The sequence below is a fragment of the Erithacus rubecula genome (genome assembly GCF_903797595.1).
Source record: "Erithacus rubecula genome assembly, chromosome: 14".
Classification (NCBI taxonomy): Eukaryota; Metazoa; Chordata; class Aves; order Passeriformes; family Muscicapidae; genus Erithacus; species Erithacus rubecula.
Window position 1 is genome coordinate 3723642 of NC_136666.1, and position 17681 is coordinate 3741322.

The 17681-nt window shown below is 43.9% G+C and overlaps 1 protein-coding gene across 11 annotated transcripts in view; it reads left to right on the plus strand.

Annotated features, from left to right (window-relative positions):
- Window positions 1–17681, plus strand: part of MEGF11 (multiple EGF like domains 11) — a 266626-nt gene that overhangs the window by 158860 nt on the left and 90085 nt on the right. For all 11 annotated transcript variants that reach the window (XR_013775891.1, XM_079318187.1, XM_079318184.1 and 8 more), the window contains 2 exons: window positions 14668–14914; window positions 16844–16964. Coding sequence is in view for 10 of the 11 variants with exons in the window: in XM_079318187.1 (XP_079174313.1) it covers window positions 14668–14914; window positions 16844–16964 (368 nt within the window). In the remaining variant the exon portion in view is untranslated. The remainder of the gene's footprint in view (window positions 1–14667; window positions 14915–16843; window positions 16965–17681) is intronic.

Below are 17681 nucleotides of genomic sequence, written 5' to 3' on the forward strand. Positions count from 1 at the left end.
CATGGCCAGGGGATGGGACTTGGAGCAACCTGGGATAGTGGAGGTGTCCCTGCCCACTGCCTGAGGATGGATGATCTTCCAGCTTTCTTCCAATCCAAACCATTCCAGGAGTTCATGATCTCATTCATACAGCTTTTCTAGTCCTAAACCTGTTTTTTAAGGTGTTTTACAATAACAGTATTTCATTGATGTGTATTTCCAAGACCAGTCAAAAGTAAGAGCAAATAAAAACATCTTTAGTTTAAAAGCCAGGACAGATTGAGTGGTTTGCACAAAAATCAGGAAAAGCAGAGTTGTTAGAAGTCCCAGTTCCAAAGACTTATGGCCGTGTCTCAGGCAGGCTCAGCAAGCTGCCAGCTTGGACCTCCCCGACAATGGAGAACATATGGAAGCAGGAGGATCCATCCACTATATCTGAGCACAACTGTTGAGTACCTTAAAATGAAGCTGTAAAACCTGGGCATCAATAAAGAACTTTACAGCACTCGTGTAAATAGTGTGAAATAAGGTGGATGTACTCGAGCAGTCAGAACCTGAGAGGGGAATTCTGGCAGCCACGCTCAGGGTGAGTTGTGCTCCCAATGGGAAGTAATAAAGAGCTCCCACAGGGAAAATGGTCCCATAATTAAGACTTGAAAAAACAAGGACTTGGATCGACAGCTTCAAATCTTTTTTACAAAGATTCCACCTGGCAATGTTTTGTGGGCAGCAGCTCAATGCTCTGCTGCCAGGACAAATCTGAGGATAAATCAGGTTATAAGGCTACACTGGGAAAACGAGCAGTGTCTTTGGCTTTCCTTTCAGTGGGCTGTGGATCGGGGCTGTAATTACAGTCTCTGCTCTCTAAATCTTTGTCTTTGCAGCATTTGTCACACGTCACAGCTGTGGCCCTGCTCCACCACGGGTCCTCTTGCCATAAGTGAGATATAAACAGTCATCAGTGGTTCCTCTGAAAGCGCAGGGCGGGCAGGAGCAAGTGCAAGGTTATGTCTCAAGGTGTAGCCATGATGAGCTATAATTACTGTTTTTTCAGAAGCTTTGAAGATGGAATTAGTCAGCTTATGCATAAAAGTGCTTGTTGTTTCTTGGCAGTCAAGTGGTGTTTTGATTTTTAATGAAATTCACGGTATTTGCATTATGAGGTTATAGTTATTTTTAAGTCCGTGGGTCTAAGAATAAGCCTGAAGTCTTTTGGCTGATTTGAGGAAAAGTAACACCTAGAAATCTGTGTTCACCTCTGACACAACTTAAAAATTGAAAAAATACTGTTATCACCTGTAAATTGTTGATTGTAGAGCTCTGATTTTAAAAATGCACAGAAACTGATACCAAAGTTGGAAAAATTGAATCCATTCCTGGACTGCTGTTAGAAAGTTGGCTTTAGCTCTTTACACAGCTCCTCTTGCATTCCTAGGAAGGAGCAGGGTACAGGACATTGGTTTCAACCATGACCATTGATGACCAGAGCCATCATAGCTAGGAATTAAGAGATTTTTTCATGCAGTTGCTAAGAAGGTGTTGCTGTGCTGCTTCCAGCTCCATTGAGCTGCTACCAAGGAGTGGTTCCATGACCCACTGACCTGCTGGCTTCAGGAATCACCAAGTGTGAAAGAGTCTCTGGAAGGAGCTGATTAAATTGCCATGTTTACTGCAGTTTCTCAACAACTTCCTTGCTTTGCTAGCAAATTTAAAAGGTTAGAAATGCAGATTTTTAAAATTATGTGCACCTGTGTTCTCAAGTCTCAGTGGGAAGTCATCTTCTTCAGCTTTTAAGTGCACAGACCCAATAATTTCCACTGCCTTGATCCTGATCCCCCAGTTTAATTTTTCAGTGTGCCTTTCAAAAGTAGAGGATAATTCTTGGGCGTGCTTTCAATCTTCCTTCTCTCAGATCTGCCTAGGAATGAGTGAAATGAGTCAACAGTAGAGGTTTTTTTAAGCCTTCTTCAAGTTTTACACCAGCTCTCTGACAGAAAATGTTAGAATTCTTTTAGTTTGACAGGAATTAAGGATGTGCCAAACAGAGCAGTCTGCATAGATAAAGTTGCAGAACAATAAAGAATTTACATTTGCTGGCTATGAGGTCTTTATAAGGGCAAGTCCTTCTGGTGCAATATGAACTAAATTCATTTACTTGTAACAATTTTAATTAACAAATACTTGAAGAAGCTCCAGCAATCTCTGTATGTGGAGTTTTACTGCCTTTTGGATCACTTGCCTTGCAAAAATTCCAATTGTGCAGCCCTGGCAATCAGCAGGGAAACAAAACCTACCAAGTCTCAGCGGAGTCTATGGAAAAATTTGCAGCAAACATTGTGTAACTTGGGTTTGGTTTGGTAGAGACCAACTGAGGGAGAAGATCAGCACAGGTCAGTAAGGAACACTGTCAGGTTTAATGGGAATGGAAACAAATGGAGAGAAACCAACCTGGAGAATCCCAGAGCTGGGACCTGGAAAACCAGGAGGGAGAATCCCAGGAAGTGTCACTCAGTGTCTCAGCACTGGCTGAGCAGGATGGAGGGGCTGGGTCCCTTCCCCAGGATGTTCAAGTCCTGCACCAGCCACATCCCACTGCAGTTTGCATCCCAGGGATGCTCTTTGTACCAACTTTCCACTTTGAAAACATTACTATTGATGAGAAACAGAAAAATACTTTATGAATTAATCTCTGTATGCATTAGAGTCATTTTTCATCTGTTTAATTCAGCACAGGATTATAAACGTAGTGAAAAAAATATACTATAAGGTACTTATGGCATAAATTTACACTGTAGATCTTGGAGCTGTCCTATCTCAGTGCTATCACTTCCTTTCTGGAGAGTTTTGTAGTTTAATGTAATTTGACTGTCTCAGTTTCCCTTCTATGAAATGGTGATTAAATACATTTGCCAGCTCACAGATGGACCCTGTGAATTAATCAGTGTTTGCAGGGGACTCTGGTGATGGAGACAATTCTGTTCAATGTGCAAAATCACATTCACATATCTGGAGACCCTATATGTTCTGATCTTACTGCAAGTTTAGAACCCAAATAGTTGCATATTGCCATTTTCTTATTACACCAGCATACTTTGAATTTTGTTTAGTAATGTACTCTGAATAATTAATCACTCAACTAATAATTATCCATTCCAAATAAAACAACTTGATTACTAAGCCTGATGAGGAAAATCCAGTCAGGAAAGAACCCTTTCAAAAACAACAACATTCTGCAGATATCCTTAATATTTAAAGAGTGAGCTAAATTTAGTAAATTCTTCTGAAGCAGGGGGAGAGGAACGGATGCTAATTTCCTGTGTCATCAGATTTGTGCATGTGTGTCAGCAGCATTCCTAAATCACCACCTAGCACACAGTCCCCATCCTCACAGGCATCAGGAATATCCAGCATTTCCCTGGGTGCTTCCTGTTGTGGGCTCCTGCCTCCTTCTGCTCATTGATTATTTAAAGTCTGGGGGCTTTGGTGTCTGCTCAGATGTTCTGCAGGGAGCAGAGCACCTTTCTTAGCCAAGGAAACAGCAAAGCTGAGGAATCATTGTCATTTTCCAGATGGTACTCACTTAACCCACAGAGGCCAGCCCTTATCAGAGCTGATTAGAGATGATGGAAAGAAATTCCCTGGCTGTAAAGGGCACTGGGGTGATCCTGAGGTACTGCTGATGGCACTGTGCAGCATGGCCAGTGACAATTTTGGTGATGGTCTCATCAGACAGCCTCTTTTCCCTGTGATTTTTTAAGATATATCTCTGCTGCACTAGGAGAATGTGGAGATCTGAACCCTAAAGGCAGTCTAGCATTTAAAACCTTTAATGCCCTGGTGCTGTTCTCCCTCCCAGTAAAATCCCATTTGCTTCCCTGCTGCCATCCAGCCAGGAAGCCATGTATGTCTGTTTTGCTTTTTCCTTGTCTATGTCAGTTTTCATCAAAAAAGAGAGAAATAAATTAATGCAGGGGTGAAGCTGTTCCACAGTTCCCCAGACTGCAGCTGAACCTCCAGGGACTGGCACCCTGAGCCTGGGAAGTGGAGCTGCTGTGTGGATTTTCCTGGTTTCTGTGAGGCTGACCCATGGATAATGCTGCAGGCACAAACAGGTTGTTTGTAAACAATGAGGAAAAAACATGTGGAGTGATGATTTAGTGTTTCTTCCTGCCTGACACTTGATGACTTAATGCAGGAATCCACAATGGGGAAACTGTTCCGAAAGCACCAGCTTCCATATGGCTGGGATTTTGTCAAAACATTTCAGCTCAGTACACCCATAACTGATTGTGAGCACGAACAGTTTTGATCAGCCTGTTTTTCAGAATGTAAAACAGTTTAAGAATTGTCTGTTTTTAACATCATAACAAAAAAGTTTCACTTCCCAGTTTGGAGCAACTTCTGCTTTAGAAATTGGCATTAATTTACGCTTCTGTGAACAACATTGGAACATGTTGGGAAGTCAAAATAAAATATCAAGGTTTAGACATCCAATTTCAATAATTTATAAGACAAGACTTTCTCCTCCTGCCTGGTTCTCCACAAGGAAACCCAAGCCCCACTGGTGGGCAAAGGAAGCTGAAGGGACACAGGCAGAGGTACCTGAATGTTCTGCTCAGCACTCGGGGCTGGTGCTTTGCTGGCTGAGCCTGCTCTGCTCTCTCAGCATTTGCATCCTAAAGAAGTGGTGCAGGAGAGCTGCAGCAGTGGTGCAGTCTGAGGTGCTGCTCTAAGGATTCTGGAATTTTTCAGGCATAAACCTTTCCTGATGCTGAGCTCTGTGTCCTCTGCCTTTCCCAACACACCCAGGGACACACAGGCTTTGGCTCTTGGTATTTTAGCTCTGCAGTATTTGTCTGCATCATGATTATCTCTTTATTAAAAGCACATCCCACATCTCCGTGCCTGAGTGATGTGAAAAGAGAATTTAATAATCTGATACTTAAGTATTTTTGCTTTTTTTTTCCACCAGTAGTTTCAGACTTGCCATTTTCTGTTGGTAAATATCAAAAAGGTTTTGCAGAGACTGTGCTGAGTCTTGCAATGTGTTTAGATGAGTGAACGTTCCAGTTTTTACTGGGTCACACAGGGCAAGACTTTTTTACAAAAATGTTTCTTTTTCTGTGCCTGAAAGGGACATTACTATTAATGGTTTATAAGAGAAAGACAGCAGTGTATTTAAGATACCTTGAAGACATTAGGTACATTAAAGAGCCATGTGAAGGTTCAAGTATGCCGAGAAGAAAAGAGAACAGCAAGTAGCTGGTGTGGATACCTGCACCTAGCTTTTTTCAAGCCTTTGAACTGTATTAGATCTAAAAGATACCCCCTTTTCAAAGGCCATTGGGCTTTCTGCTGCTCTAATTCTCTGAATGTAAGTAACAGAATTCACACTAGAAAAGGTAAGATTTTTCCTAGATTCAGTTGCTGGGGTAGAGCATCCTTTAAGCCGATATTGTTTGGCTGAAGAGCAGTGACCCAGGGATAGGACAAGGGGAAGAAGTTTTAAACTAAAAGAAGAGAGATTTTTCTTAGATAGTAGGAAGGAATTCTGCCCTGGGAGGGTGGGAGGCCCTGGCACAGGGTGCCCAGAGAAGTTGTGGCTGCCCCTGGATCCCTGGCTGTGTCCAAGGCCAGGTTGGATGGGTTTGGAGCAAACTAGGACAGTGGAAAGTGTCCCTGCCCATAACAGGGGGTGGAACAAGTTCTTTAAGGTCCCTTCCTACCCAAACTGTTCCAGGATTCTGTGAATAGTCATTAGGAGGGTATTGTAGCGAAGAGAAATCGTGGTTCTTTTTCCTCTCCAGCTACACTGTTGGAAATAAAAGTGAACACCACAATCCACAGTGTTTATTTCATGTTTCAATATCAACACAATAAAATAAATTGCTTATTGACCATCTTAAAAATGACTGATGAGTCAGGGCTGCAAGTTACCTTATGCATGAAGGATGTGCTTATCCATTCCCTTGAAGGGGAAACTTTACGGTACAATTTGAAGATGCTGAGGTAGATACAGCATTTCTTCCATATCCATATCTCGATTTCCCCCACTGCTTGCCCAATCCTGCTCAGCAAATCCAGAGCTCTATTCTGCTCCCTTTGCTTGGCAGCTGCAAGAGAAGGGACACATCCCTGCGTGGGAAGGACAAGGAGAAGGAACATCTTCTACCCCTTGTTGTTGTGACAAGAAGTTTTTCTCCTTTAAGCACTGATTTAACTGCAAATAAAGAGATACTGCCTGCCTGGCAAAACATCAGCAGGGTGACCTTCAACAAGGCTGGGTGTGTGAGCTGTCATAAACAAGGAGCATGGCCAGCCAGGGTTGGTCCTGCTCGATCCTCTGCAGTCACACAGGGTGGAAAGGTCACTCCAGGGGTTGGATCAGGCTGCATTCCACATGCTGGGTTCCCCAGGTGGAGGATGAAGTTGTCCTGCCCAGCTGCAGGAGCTGGGGAGGATGTGACTGAAGGGCAGCCAGCCTGGGCAGCTTCCTGCAGCTCCCAGTGGCCCTGTGGGTCCGCTCCAAACTGCATCAAAATCAGCAGGAATTACTGAACTGAGGGGGGGTTTGCTTCTGCTCCCACAGCTGCCTTGGTAGTTTATTTAGATTATTTGGAGTAGGAGTAGGAAGAAGCCCACGTGGATATTACATGTGGCTTTTTCACACCAGGCTCTTCTGTTGTGTTAACAGCTCTGAATCTCTGGGGACAGAGCCCTCTCTGAGCTGCTCTGCTGCCACCACCCCTGAGCCCCTCCAACACTCATTTCTTGAAGGCTGCATATCCTCCCTATCCCTGTCCTACAGTGTTTTAGGCGTATCCAGTATATTCTCCCCTTTCTCACAGGCAAAACTGGGTTTTCTTCTGTGCAGAGACATTACCAGAAAATTTCATTACCTAGTCAATGAAAACATCTAAAGTCCATTACAGATGTTGAGAGAATGTGTTACCCAGTTGGAGGACCGAATCTGGAAGTAAGTTACTTGCAGATATTATTATTACAAGCCTGTCCTAGACAATAATAATGAAGTATTGATGGAAGTTTTGCCAGAGCAAAGACTGCTGGGTTTCATGCAGAGGAAAGATAGTGTCTTCATTTAGTTTTATTAGACTCTTGATACTCTGCCCATGTATTTTTTAATTCACCACAGTAAAATTCTAATTAAAGAACAGACTTTGCCTCCCATTAATATGATGCTAAAAAAACATTTTAAAGAATGCAGCATCTTCTTCACAAAAATTATAATGAGAAGACAAGCTGCCAGTGTTGTATAGAATGTTGTCGCTCCCTTATGAAGCGTTTCATGATTTTAAACTCCTTGTAAGATCCAGAGTGTCAGTAGAGTTAAAGGCTCATTAAACAGAGCAGTAATTTCTACAAAAAGAAATAGGAAATATTCTCAGGTTTTTTAATGTTCTAATTTTCACTTCTTTTGAAGCGTCTGTCAAAATAGCTCATAGTAGAAATTCTGTAAGCGGCACTCTTTGATATCTGTCAGGAGTAGAAGTTGCTTCTTCCTTTTTGCTGCTTCCAAAATATGTTGAGTTCCTTACAGGATTTGATGAGGCTGACATCCAACTTTTAACTTTTCTTTGACTTGGAGTGATTTTGTTTTCATTTATCTAAAAGACAAACCTCCAGCTAGGTAACTGTTGTAAGCATTCTACAGAATACCGTAGGAATGTTCTTTAAACAATAATTACTTTGGAAAGCAAATGTTTCCTCAGAGGATACTAAATAAACTGCAGGATCTTTAAAGTGCTGAGCCTGAATTAGGTACCACATGTTGGAGAGTCAGTGACTAATGAGATCATCATCCAAGATTAAATCAGGGCCCAAATCAGCCACATGTTCCGTATCTGATCCAGAGCAGGAACTTCAGGGAGAATCAGCAAAATCTTTCTTGAAGGATGAAAATCTGTTCTCCTGTCCTTAAGAAAGAAAAAAACCCTAAACACAAAATGAGGTAGATTTCCTCCTGTGAGTAATAATATATTCATTTTGGGGAAAATCAGCTGATATTCCCTTCCCAGCTTTCCATTTCTACCTGATGAAGACTGATCCATAAACTGGGAGGAGGAGACTGATTCCTGCCAGCCTCAGATTAACCCCAGGGGTTTTCCTTTTGGGTGGATACACAAATGCATATTTACGTATGCAAAATACATTCTCTGGGCAGTCTTAGAGTTCTAAACACTGGGGCTGGCATTTTCTTCATTATAATTCTTTGAGCTGTGACTGAAAGTCTGGCTTTGGAGATAAAAGGAATCCAGGTTTGGGAACCTTAAGGCTGCAAAGCTAAAAGCTCAGAAATCAGCAAGTGCCAGGGTACCCTGTGTTCACATAATTAAAGAAAATATAATAATTTATAGGCTCAAGAACTGAATTACTGCTGTCCTTCCAACCTTTAATCTGACATTTTATTTCTGTGACACCAACTCCATAAGTCAAATGTCTTATTTACATGAGATGCTCCCTGTTTGCTTTGGGGAACCAAATGAAAGCAAATGAAGAATAAGAAAAATCTCTTCAAGAATGTCATCAGGCTGATGTTCAGGTGGTTCATCAGCAGGGACAGAGCAAAGCCCTGACATGTGGGTGATGGACTGAGAGCACAGGGGTCTCACCCTCCCCATGGGCCACTTACTGCACAGAGATTAAACAGCCAGTGGCCCTTGGCTGCTCCCAGGAAAAATTGTAAGAGGAGTCCTGCTAAGGCCCTGAAGTCTTTAATTTCAGATTGCTTTTAATATGGTTGGAATCTTTGACGCAGGCAGGTAATGAGTTATCCAGGGGTGGCACTGAGTGTCTGCAAATTGCATTTTTAGAGCTTGATTGAGTACAGGTGAATTTTCACTAAGGATGCCTGAGCACACCCCTGGGTGTGGGACAGTGGAAGATGTCCCAGCTGGTGAAATAATGGAATTAGAATGTTGGGCCCTAAGCATTTGGAAGAACATTTTTGAAGGGCGCTTCTGAAAATCTGGGTTATTTCGAGTGTTATTAACATGTGTTAAACCTTCCAAGGGTGATCAGTCTCATAAGACAGAGGTTTTTTGGGTTAGAATCAAACAGATCAGCAGGTGATTTGTCAGTGATCTGGCTCATGCCTTTAGCAGTGTGTTGGTGTCATTTGAGCAGCTCAGTGCTGCTCAGAGCCAGCACAAAATGCTGGAAAGTGTCATTGTAGGGGAATTCCCTCTTCATGGACTGTGTTCCAAACCTATTGCTTGGCTTCTGTTTGCAAAGGTGCTGAACTGGCCCAAAAAGAGTCATGTTGGTGCAGGAAGCAGACACAGCTCAACTCAGGGCTGTAGTTCTGCTGAATAAAGTGCAGGAATAAAAAACTAATTGATTATTTTTAATTTTCCTTTATTACATGTTACTTTTTGCTGCTTCTTTGCCTGCTTTGCATTAGCTGGGTCAACCATCTGATTCCAAAACTGAATTAGACAAAAAAAACCCACCCAGAGTTAAGTCCACATTTCACCTCAATTTGTATGCATAGAATCATTTTACAACAGAATAGTTGCATTAAGAAGAGAATCTAGTCCTAATTTCAAAGCAAATTCTAAAATAATCTCTCTTAAACCATGTCCTCCTAGATTTAATAAGTTAATTTTATTTCCTGTTTGCATTTTAAGGGCTAGTATCTCATTTAAACATTACAAACTGAATTTGGAAATATTCCAGAATATTGATTATTGAATATGAGCACGTTCTGTGCTTTAGCAAATTTGCAGAAAGCTTCTTTAAAGTGTGGATTAATTGAAGTTCCCCATCAGCCCAATATGGTCCCGAATCCTTGGGCCGAGGAAATCAGACCCTGGGATTTTTTCAGCTGTGCTTTGTGCAGGATGTTTGTGAACATCCCACTGACTCTGCAGACCTGCAATACAGAACTGGTCCCCAGCTATAAAAGAGCCACAGGGAGGCTGATGCTGATGAGAACAGAATAAACTCAGACCTTGAGACCACAGGTTGTGGTGCTGCTGTGATAAAAGGTGCTGTTTCCATATTAATAGTGTGTGTGCAGTGATGGAAAAACTCTGCAATAGTGCTTTTGACTCTCCCTCGTTGGGGTAAGTCACTCCATAAATGTCACCCTTTCCTTGGGAGTCCTTTTATTCATGTGTTACCTTTTCAGGCTCCTGTGTTTGCTTCATTGTGCCTGACTTGTGCTGCTGCATCGGGTGCTGGGTGTTCTCTATTGACCCAGAACACAGCAATTCCCTAATCATTCCTACAGGGATAATCAGCCCTTGGGGAGTGGAGCAGCCCTTCCTATGTCAATGTGGATTTACCAGGACACAACTGCTAACAGGATGCATGCACAACCACAGCAGAAACATTTCTTCACTGAAGAAGTGGTTAAGCCCTGGAACAGGCTCCCCAGGGAATTGGTGGAGTCACCATCCCTGGAAGGGTTCACAAACAAGCAGATGTGGCACTTCATGGTATGGTTTAGTAGGCACAGGGGTATTGAAAGTTGGACTTGGTGATCTTGGAGGTCTCTTCCAATGTTAAGGATTCCAGAATTTGATGATTCTATTTGCAGAGCCTGCAGGAATTAGCCTTCACTTCAGGAAGGAATTGAGGTTTCAGTGTGAGAGTGGGGATGACAGCAGGAGGAAAACCCTTGGTACTGCTCTGAGCAGCCTCCTCAGAGGGGAGAATCCCTCTCCTGTCACAGCACCCTGTGCACTCCAGTGTGATTGTGCTTGGGCACCCAGCCTCATCCCTTACAGAGTCACATTCATTTTTATTGGTGGCAGCCCTTATCCAGCCATATTTCCAGAGGTGAGAAAGTGAGGAAGTTAGCACATTTGCCAGGGACTGTGGGCACATACCTGAAATATGGCAGCTCCCTTCAATGTAGCATCTCCCAGGAGAACAGGGGCTGCTTCAGACTCATCCCTCATCGTATTGACATCCCCACATGCAGTTAAGGGAAGCATTTGTACCTCCCTGACATCACCTCTCTCAGGTTGCTTTCCTTATTGATGGTCTGGTTAAAGTCTCTGTATCATTTTGACATTTTTAATGGCATCTGCATTTACAGCGGAGCGCTCGTGTGAGCTTTAATCAGCTCTCTGTTCACACGTTGTTGCTGTTATTATTTATCTCTATTACAGTAACACACTGAGGCAATCAACAAGAACAGGATCAGACTGTGCTAGGCTGGGGCTGGGGTTTAAAATTGTCTATCCTTACCCATGGGACAACTTGCTGATGATCCCACAGTGCAGCAGGATCCCGCGGCTCTGAGCCTGCTCTGCTCTCTGTCTCCATCCCAGAACCTGGAGTCACTGGCACACAAGCCAGGATTTGCCACACTGATGTATAGAGAAAAAATACCTTTTGGTTGCTGAAGTCTTTTGTTTCTTCTGTTTTATAATTTTCTAACAGGAGCTACTACAGGATCCCAGTCCTGTAGCCAGTTACACACTCAAGTAGTCTCACACCTGAGTGAGCCTGATGAGCTCAGTGGAGTTGATTGTATGAATAAGTACTTCGATTTTAGCTTATCATCCCTGTATTTACCTCAGTAAAGCTACAGAAGTGCCCACAGTGCAGATTTCAGAGTTATCATTATATCATTATATAAATATCACACAATGTTCCAGTGAAATGACTCCACAATCATTGGTGTCACTGCAATATGGGACTTACAGGAAAGGGGAAAAGTAACAAGAACAGATAAACTTTGAGCACAAGGATCTTATTTTCATGTGAGGTTACTGCAGTGTAAAAGTAGGTGAGGATGGACTTGCATTATCCAAATTTTACACTGACACATTGCTGTCATATTTCACTCAATTCCCCTTGGTGAGATTGTGAGGTGAAATTTGCTACAGGGAGGAAGCAAACACTGATTGTAAAAAAATGTTCAAACAGGATGGATTTACAGAAAAGGAGATGTATTTGAGGCAAGCACTGTACTGTTGAAACAAGATGCTTGAGCTAATGATGGGAAATGGCTTTCCCTTCCTACAAATGGTTTTCTTTTTTCTTCACTTTCTTTCAAAGTGAAAAACACAAACCCAGCAGACAAATTGGATGCTTGGAGCACCCACCTGAGACATGAAAGAGCAAGGATAGAATACTATCTTCTAATGAGTGTTATTTATTCATATTAGAGAAATTAATTGCAACTGGAGGTGTATCAGCTCAGAACAAGCCACAGCCTGCAGTTGGGGCTCTGATGTGAGGTATGGGAAGGCAGGAATCAGTTCCCAGAGAACACAGGATGCAGTTTGACTCCTGAACTCCACTCCCCTATGCTGAGGGACATCAGCCGGGCTTGTGTGGTTCAGATTTGTGTCCTTTATGTAGCTGCAGAACTGCATTCCTTGATGTTCAAGTTGTGCAGAAAACAAATGAGTGTTTCTGGAATGGAAATTGCCGGGGAACTCCAGCAGCTGCAGCAGCTTCGCACCCTGCCCCAGAAGGCTCACACAGCCTTAGCAAGTGTCTATGTGAAATAAAGATAGATCATCTCTTCCCACAGATTCTCAGTAATAATTTAAGTCTTATAAAGAGTAAGATTTTGTTTGCTTGGCTCCCAGTGGTGTTAGAGAGGAACTATCATCCCTGCTTCCAGCTGTGGGGGAAGTGAGGCAAAGCAATAAACGATCTGGGGAGAGGCACAAGTGGGATTGTGCACAGGGGTACATGGTGTGTTCTGCTTCCTGCAGGAGATGATACCTCTGCACCTGCAGCCTCTAACACCCTGTAGATCTTTTGGAGACCTTGGAATTGTCTTCTGGGGGTTTATTTCAGCTTTTAACACTTGCCCAAGAAACACAAGTTTGTAAACTGGTGATCAGCAAATTAAGTAAGAGCTGTCTTCTTTTTCTGCTGGATATCTTCACACTGACCAATGAATATCCTCCTTCTCAAAATGAAGGATAATAAATAAAATTATTGCCAAAATTAATGAGTAGAGGCAGTTTTCCAGTGGGGGTTTATAGCCAAGTACTGTAGAAGAAGAGGGCTATGAAATTTCTAGGACAAAAGCAGCAGGCTTAAGTGAGCTTTACATTTACCTCGCTAATCCTGGAAACAGATCCAGGGCTGAGAAGCAGCGCGTGTCACCTGGGATTAGTTTCCATGTTTGCAAAAAAGAGTTTGTGAAGACAGCCCTGTTGCTGGGATTCCACTCTTCCCCCTGCCTGGCAGTGGGATTTGTACCATGAGCAGGAGTGTTGGTGGTGAAATTGAAACCAGCTCTGAGCACAGCCAGCAGTACCTGGGGAGCAAACAGTAACTGTGTCCTTCCCAGTAGTCTGTTCTGATAGGATAAGGGTTTTCTTCATCCTTGCCTCAGCTATGGGGAAAGGCTGCTAAGTGGATGGTAGGGCTGCTGAAGAAATCTTATTTTCCTGCTGAGTTTTTACTGAGGAAACCTTGACTTCAGGTGTTTGCTTGAGCTCTGTTCCGTGCATACAGCTCAAAGAGATGTTGTACAGGTGCTGTTTCGACAGCAAATTGGGATAAACTGCTCCTATAAGGCTCAGAAACTGTTCTCTCTCCCATCCTCTACATGGTATCAAAAGAGAAGGTATCAGGATTGTCACATGAAGAGTTCTCCAGTGCCTTAATGCATTCCATAGGGAACCTCCTCTCCATATCAGTGGCCAGAGGGCTTGGGATCCTTCTGTGTTGCTGTTATTAGCACAGGAATTACCTGATGTGTTCACTCCATACCTTCATCCCTGAACCTGGGCAGCCTCAGGACGTCCTGTCTCCAGTGTTATTTTCTTTCCTCTCATCTATTTAGTGCAGACTACAAAAGTAAATAAATAAATAAGTAAATAAATAAATAAATAAATTGGGGGGAAAAAACAAACAACAAAAACCAAAAAAAACAAAAAAAAAAAAAAAACACACCCCAAAAACACAACAAAAACAAAATAAAACCCAAAAAACCAAAAAAAAACAAAAAAAACCCCCAAAAAACCCAAGGAGAAATAATTCTTTAGATTATCTTGTATGTTATCTTACAGGAACATAACAAAGAAAAAATATTTGATGACATTATTAAATCGACAGGATTTGCTTGTCAACACCACCTGCCATTAAGTGCACTGCAAGCAGGATGTGACCCTCTGCATCTAATTCCACTATAAATTCATTCCTTCCAGCAATCTAAAAGCACTAAGAAACAGGATATTAAAAGATTTCGGGCCTGATCCAATAAGATGTTAAACAAGTCCTCAACTTTAGGTGTAACAGTGCTGCCATTGTGTCCTTGTACCCTAAAGTCTAGGTAAAGAGGGAAGATGTTGAAGCTGTGTCAGGACAGCAGATGCTGAAGCTGGGTTGGGAGGGATGCTGAAGCTGGGTTTAGGGGGGATGCTGAAGCTGGGTTTAGAGGGGGGATGCTGAAGCTGGGTTGGGAGGGATGCTGAAGCTGGGTTTAGAGGGGGGATGCTGAAGCTGGGTTGGGAGGGATGCTGAAGCTGGGTTTAGAGGGGGGATGCTGAAGCTGGGTATGGGGAAGAGGCTGACACTGGGTCTGGGGGCAGATACTGAAGCTTGGGCAGGGGGCGGGCAGATATTAAGGCCAGACTGGGGGATCAGTTTGGGGGTTCCTTCGAAGGCTCTGGCCGAGGTGCAGGCGGGGCTGTGGGGTGAGGCAGCCCCGTGTCCCCCCTTGGGTAACTCCGTGTGTGTTCGCAGGCTGTGACAGCGAGCACTGGGGGCCCCACTGCAGCAACCGCTGCCAGTGCCAGAACGAAGCGCTCTGCAACCCCATCACGGGCGCCTGCGTGTGCGCCGACGGCTTCCGCGGCTGGCGCTGCGAGGAGCTCTGCGAGCCGGGCACCTACGGCAAGGGCTGCCACTTCCAGTGCCAGTGCCACCACGGGGCCACCTGCGACCACCAGACCGGCGAGTGCCACTGCGCGCCCGGCTACACCGGCGTGTTGTAAGTGCGGCAGGGGCGCGGCGGGGCTCCCCTGAACTGAGCGTTTAACGCGAGTCATCGGCTGAATTCACACCCTGCTGTACACTGGCCTTTGTAGGAGTCAGGGAACCGGATTTCAGAGAGGATGAATGAACGGAAGCTCTGTTCTTGCTGTTGGTTATACCTTGTCTCTGAACGGAGCCTTCAAGAGAGCTGCAGAGGGACTTAGGATAAGGGTGTGCAGTGGGAGAACAAATGGTAGAGTCTTTAAACTACCCGAGGGCAGGGATGGATCGGATATTGGGAAGGAATTGTTCCCTGTGAGGGTGGGGGCGTCCTGGCACAGGTGCCCAGAGAAGCTGTGGCTGCCCCTGGCTCCTCAAAGTGTCCAAGGCCAGGGTTTGAAACACCCTGGGATAGTGGAATGTGTCCCTGCCCATGTCAGGGAGTTGGATCTGGCTTCAATGTCTCTTCCAACCCAAACCATTCTAGAGTTCTATGATTCCATGTTATTAAAATAAAATATAGTGCTAAAGTAAGCTTAAAAAACATTTCTAGTTTTCAACTTGTGCAACGAGTTTGCCTGTTCCTAATTTCAGAATATGAATACAATCCAAATTACAGTAGAGTTTTGATATGCGGTTGGACTCTCTCCTCATTAGCAGTCCAGTGCAGCATCAAATGGGACTTTTCCATCCCCAATTTATTTGACTTTCAATCTAACTGAGAAAGCATTGCTGTTAACTATATCAGCTTAGTATCTAGGGGGTAAGTTTTAAGGACAGAGAGCAGGGATTTAGCCGTGTGACTCCTATTAACTTTAACGAGAATCATGTAGCTAAATCCCCATCCACCACATGGAAAGTTTACCAGTAGGATTCACAAAATCTGCATATTAATTTTAGGACAGCAAGCAATAGTTTCTTGTTTAAAATTGCCCACAGTGTATCATCAGTTCTCATTAGAGATCTTTCAGTAGTTTCAGAAGTAATTAAGTTTTTCAGAATTATTTAAGGGGAAAAGAGAATTTAGTCTCTGAATTTGGTTGGAGATCTATTGCAGGTGAGTTAATGCTTTTGCAGTCTGTTATTATTTGTTGACCTGCATGAAGGGGAAGGTAAAAAATAAGGACAGAGTTAACCCTCATAAATAAGTGATAGGCCTTGTGAATATTTTATTTAGTACCTGATTTCCTCTAAGACTTGTGACCTCAGCCATGGAAACACTCACTGCTAAGGACTCTGTTTACTCTTGGGAGTGCTCCCCTTGACATCAGAGTGTCAGCTCTCAGCAGGGCCAGCCCCTGATGTTGTAGGAACATCCTCCTCAGAGGACAGTCAGTTAAGGGGACAAGATCCTGTAGTTTCAGAACCTCGATTCTGAAGGCTCTGATGTGCAGATGTAGGAGCCGCTGGGTTTTGCAGGGATTACCCTCACATTGCCCCCCACGAGTACTGAGAGAGACTCAGTGAGTTTAAATAGCCTTTAAATGATGCTGAGTCCTTGCCAGTCCATTATACACAGCAAATGTTAACATTCAGTAGTGACTGGAGAAATTTCAAGCCTTTTAATCCCATCCTTTTATTCTGTTTGCAGCTTCTTTTATTGTCATGTCATATAATTCACATTGAAAGCTTCATCCTGCAGCTCATATTTTCCTGGGCTGTTTTAATGATTATGGACTGTCCTGTTGAGGTGGGTGGGATTTGGTGCATGCATAAAGGTTACACACATGCATCAGCCTTTCAGGGCTGGATTCATGGCACATAAAAAGCCCCAGCAGAAATAAAAGAAATCTCAGCTAATTGGCAGTGCCAGCTAAGCCTTACTGAGATTTCATCATTTGCATGAGGACTCCCATGATAACCTGTGTTGTGGGTTTTCCTCATTTACTGTTTCCTGTAAGTTCTATAAAATGATCTCTTTGTTTTCTGTTCTCTCTCCCCAAAGCTGTGAGGAGCTGTGTCCCCCCGGCAGCCACGGGGCCCAGTGCGAGCTGCGCTGCCCCTGCCAGAACGGGGGAGTTTGTCACCATATCACTGGGGAGTGCTCCTGTCCTGCTGGATGGATGGTGGGTACTGCTGCTCCTCACTCATGCCTTGGAATTGCATGTTCCTTCTTCACTGTCTCAGCTGATGTGTGTCAGCCAGGCTCTAACAATTCCCACACTGGCACCACATTTGCTGGGTGTGCACAGTACCTGCAAAGACATGCCACCGGTGTGGGACCTGCCACCTTCCTTGGAGGTGCTCCAAAAACATCTGGGTGTGGCATCTGGGGACCAGGGTTAGTGGTGGGCTTGACTTGATCATCTTGGAACTTTTCCAGCCACAGTGATTCTGTGATTCTCTGGCTGGTTGGTGCCATCACAGAGTTTAAAAACAACAGTGTGCCACAAGATGAATTGTCTGTGAGTTCCAGTTACTGGGAATATTCCCTGCAGCCTTAGACAGTGCCCTCACACAGGACAGAAAGCTCAAACCCCAGCTCAGCATTGTCAGAGGGCACAAAGTGTCCTGTTACCCTTCAGGGGAGAGGGAGAAGCCAGGGGGAATCTGTGACTCAGGAAAGCAGCAGAGCTGAGCCCAGAGTACAGAGGCAGGTTCAGTGTCCTTGCCCAGAACTACTGCCATTGATTGCCAGAGATTTGCTTATGTCAGGGCTTGCACTGCAGAGAGGCAACTGCCCTAACCTTTAATCCTTTGTGTCAGGAAAGCAAGGCCAAGCATCTTCAAAGTCCTCAGCTTTATCAATAATGTAATAATGAACTCTCTGGGGTGTGCCAAGT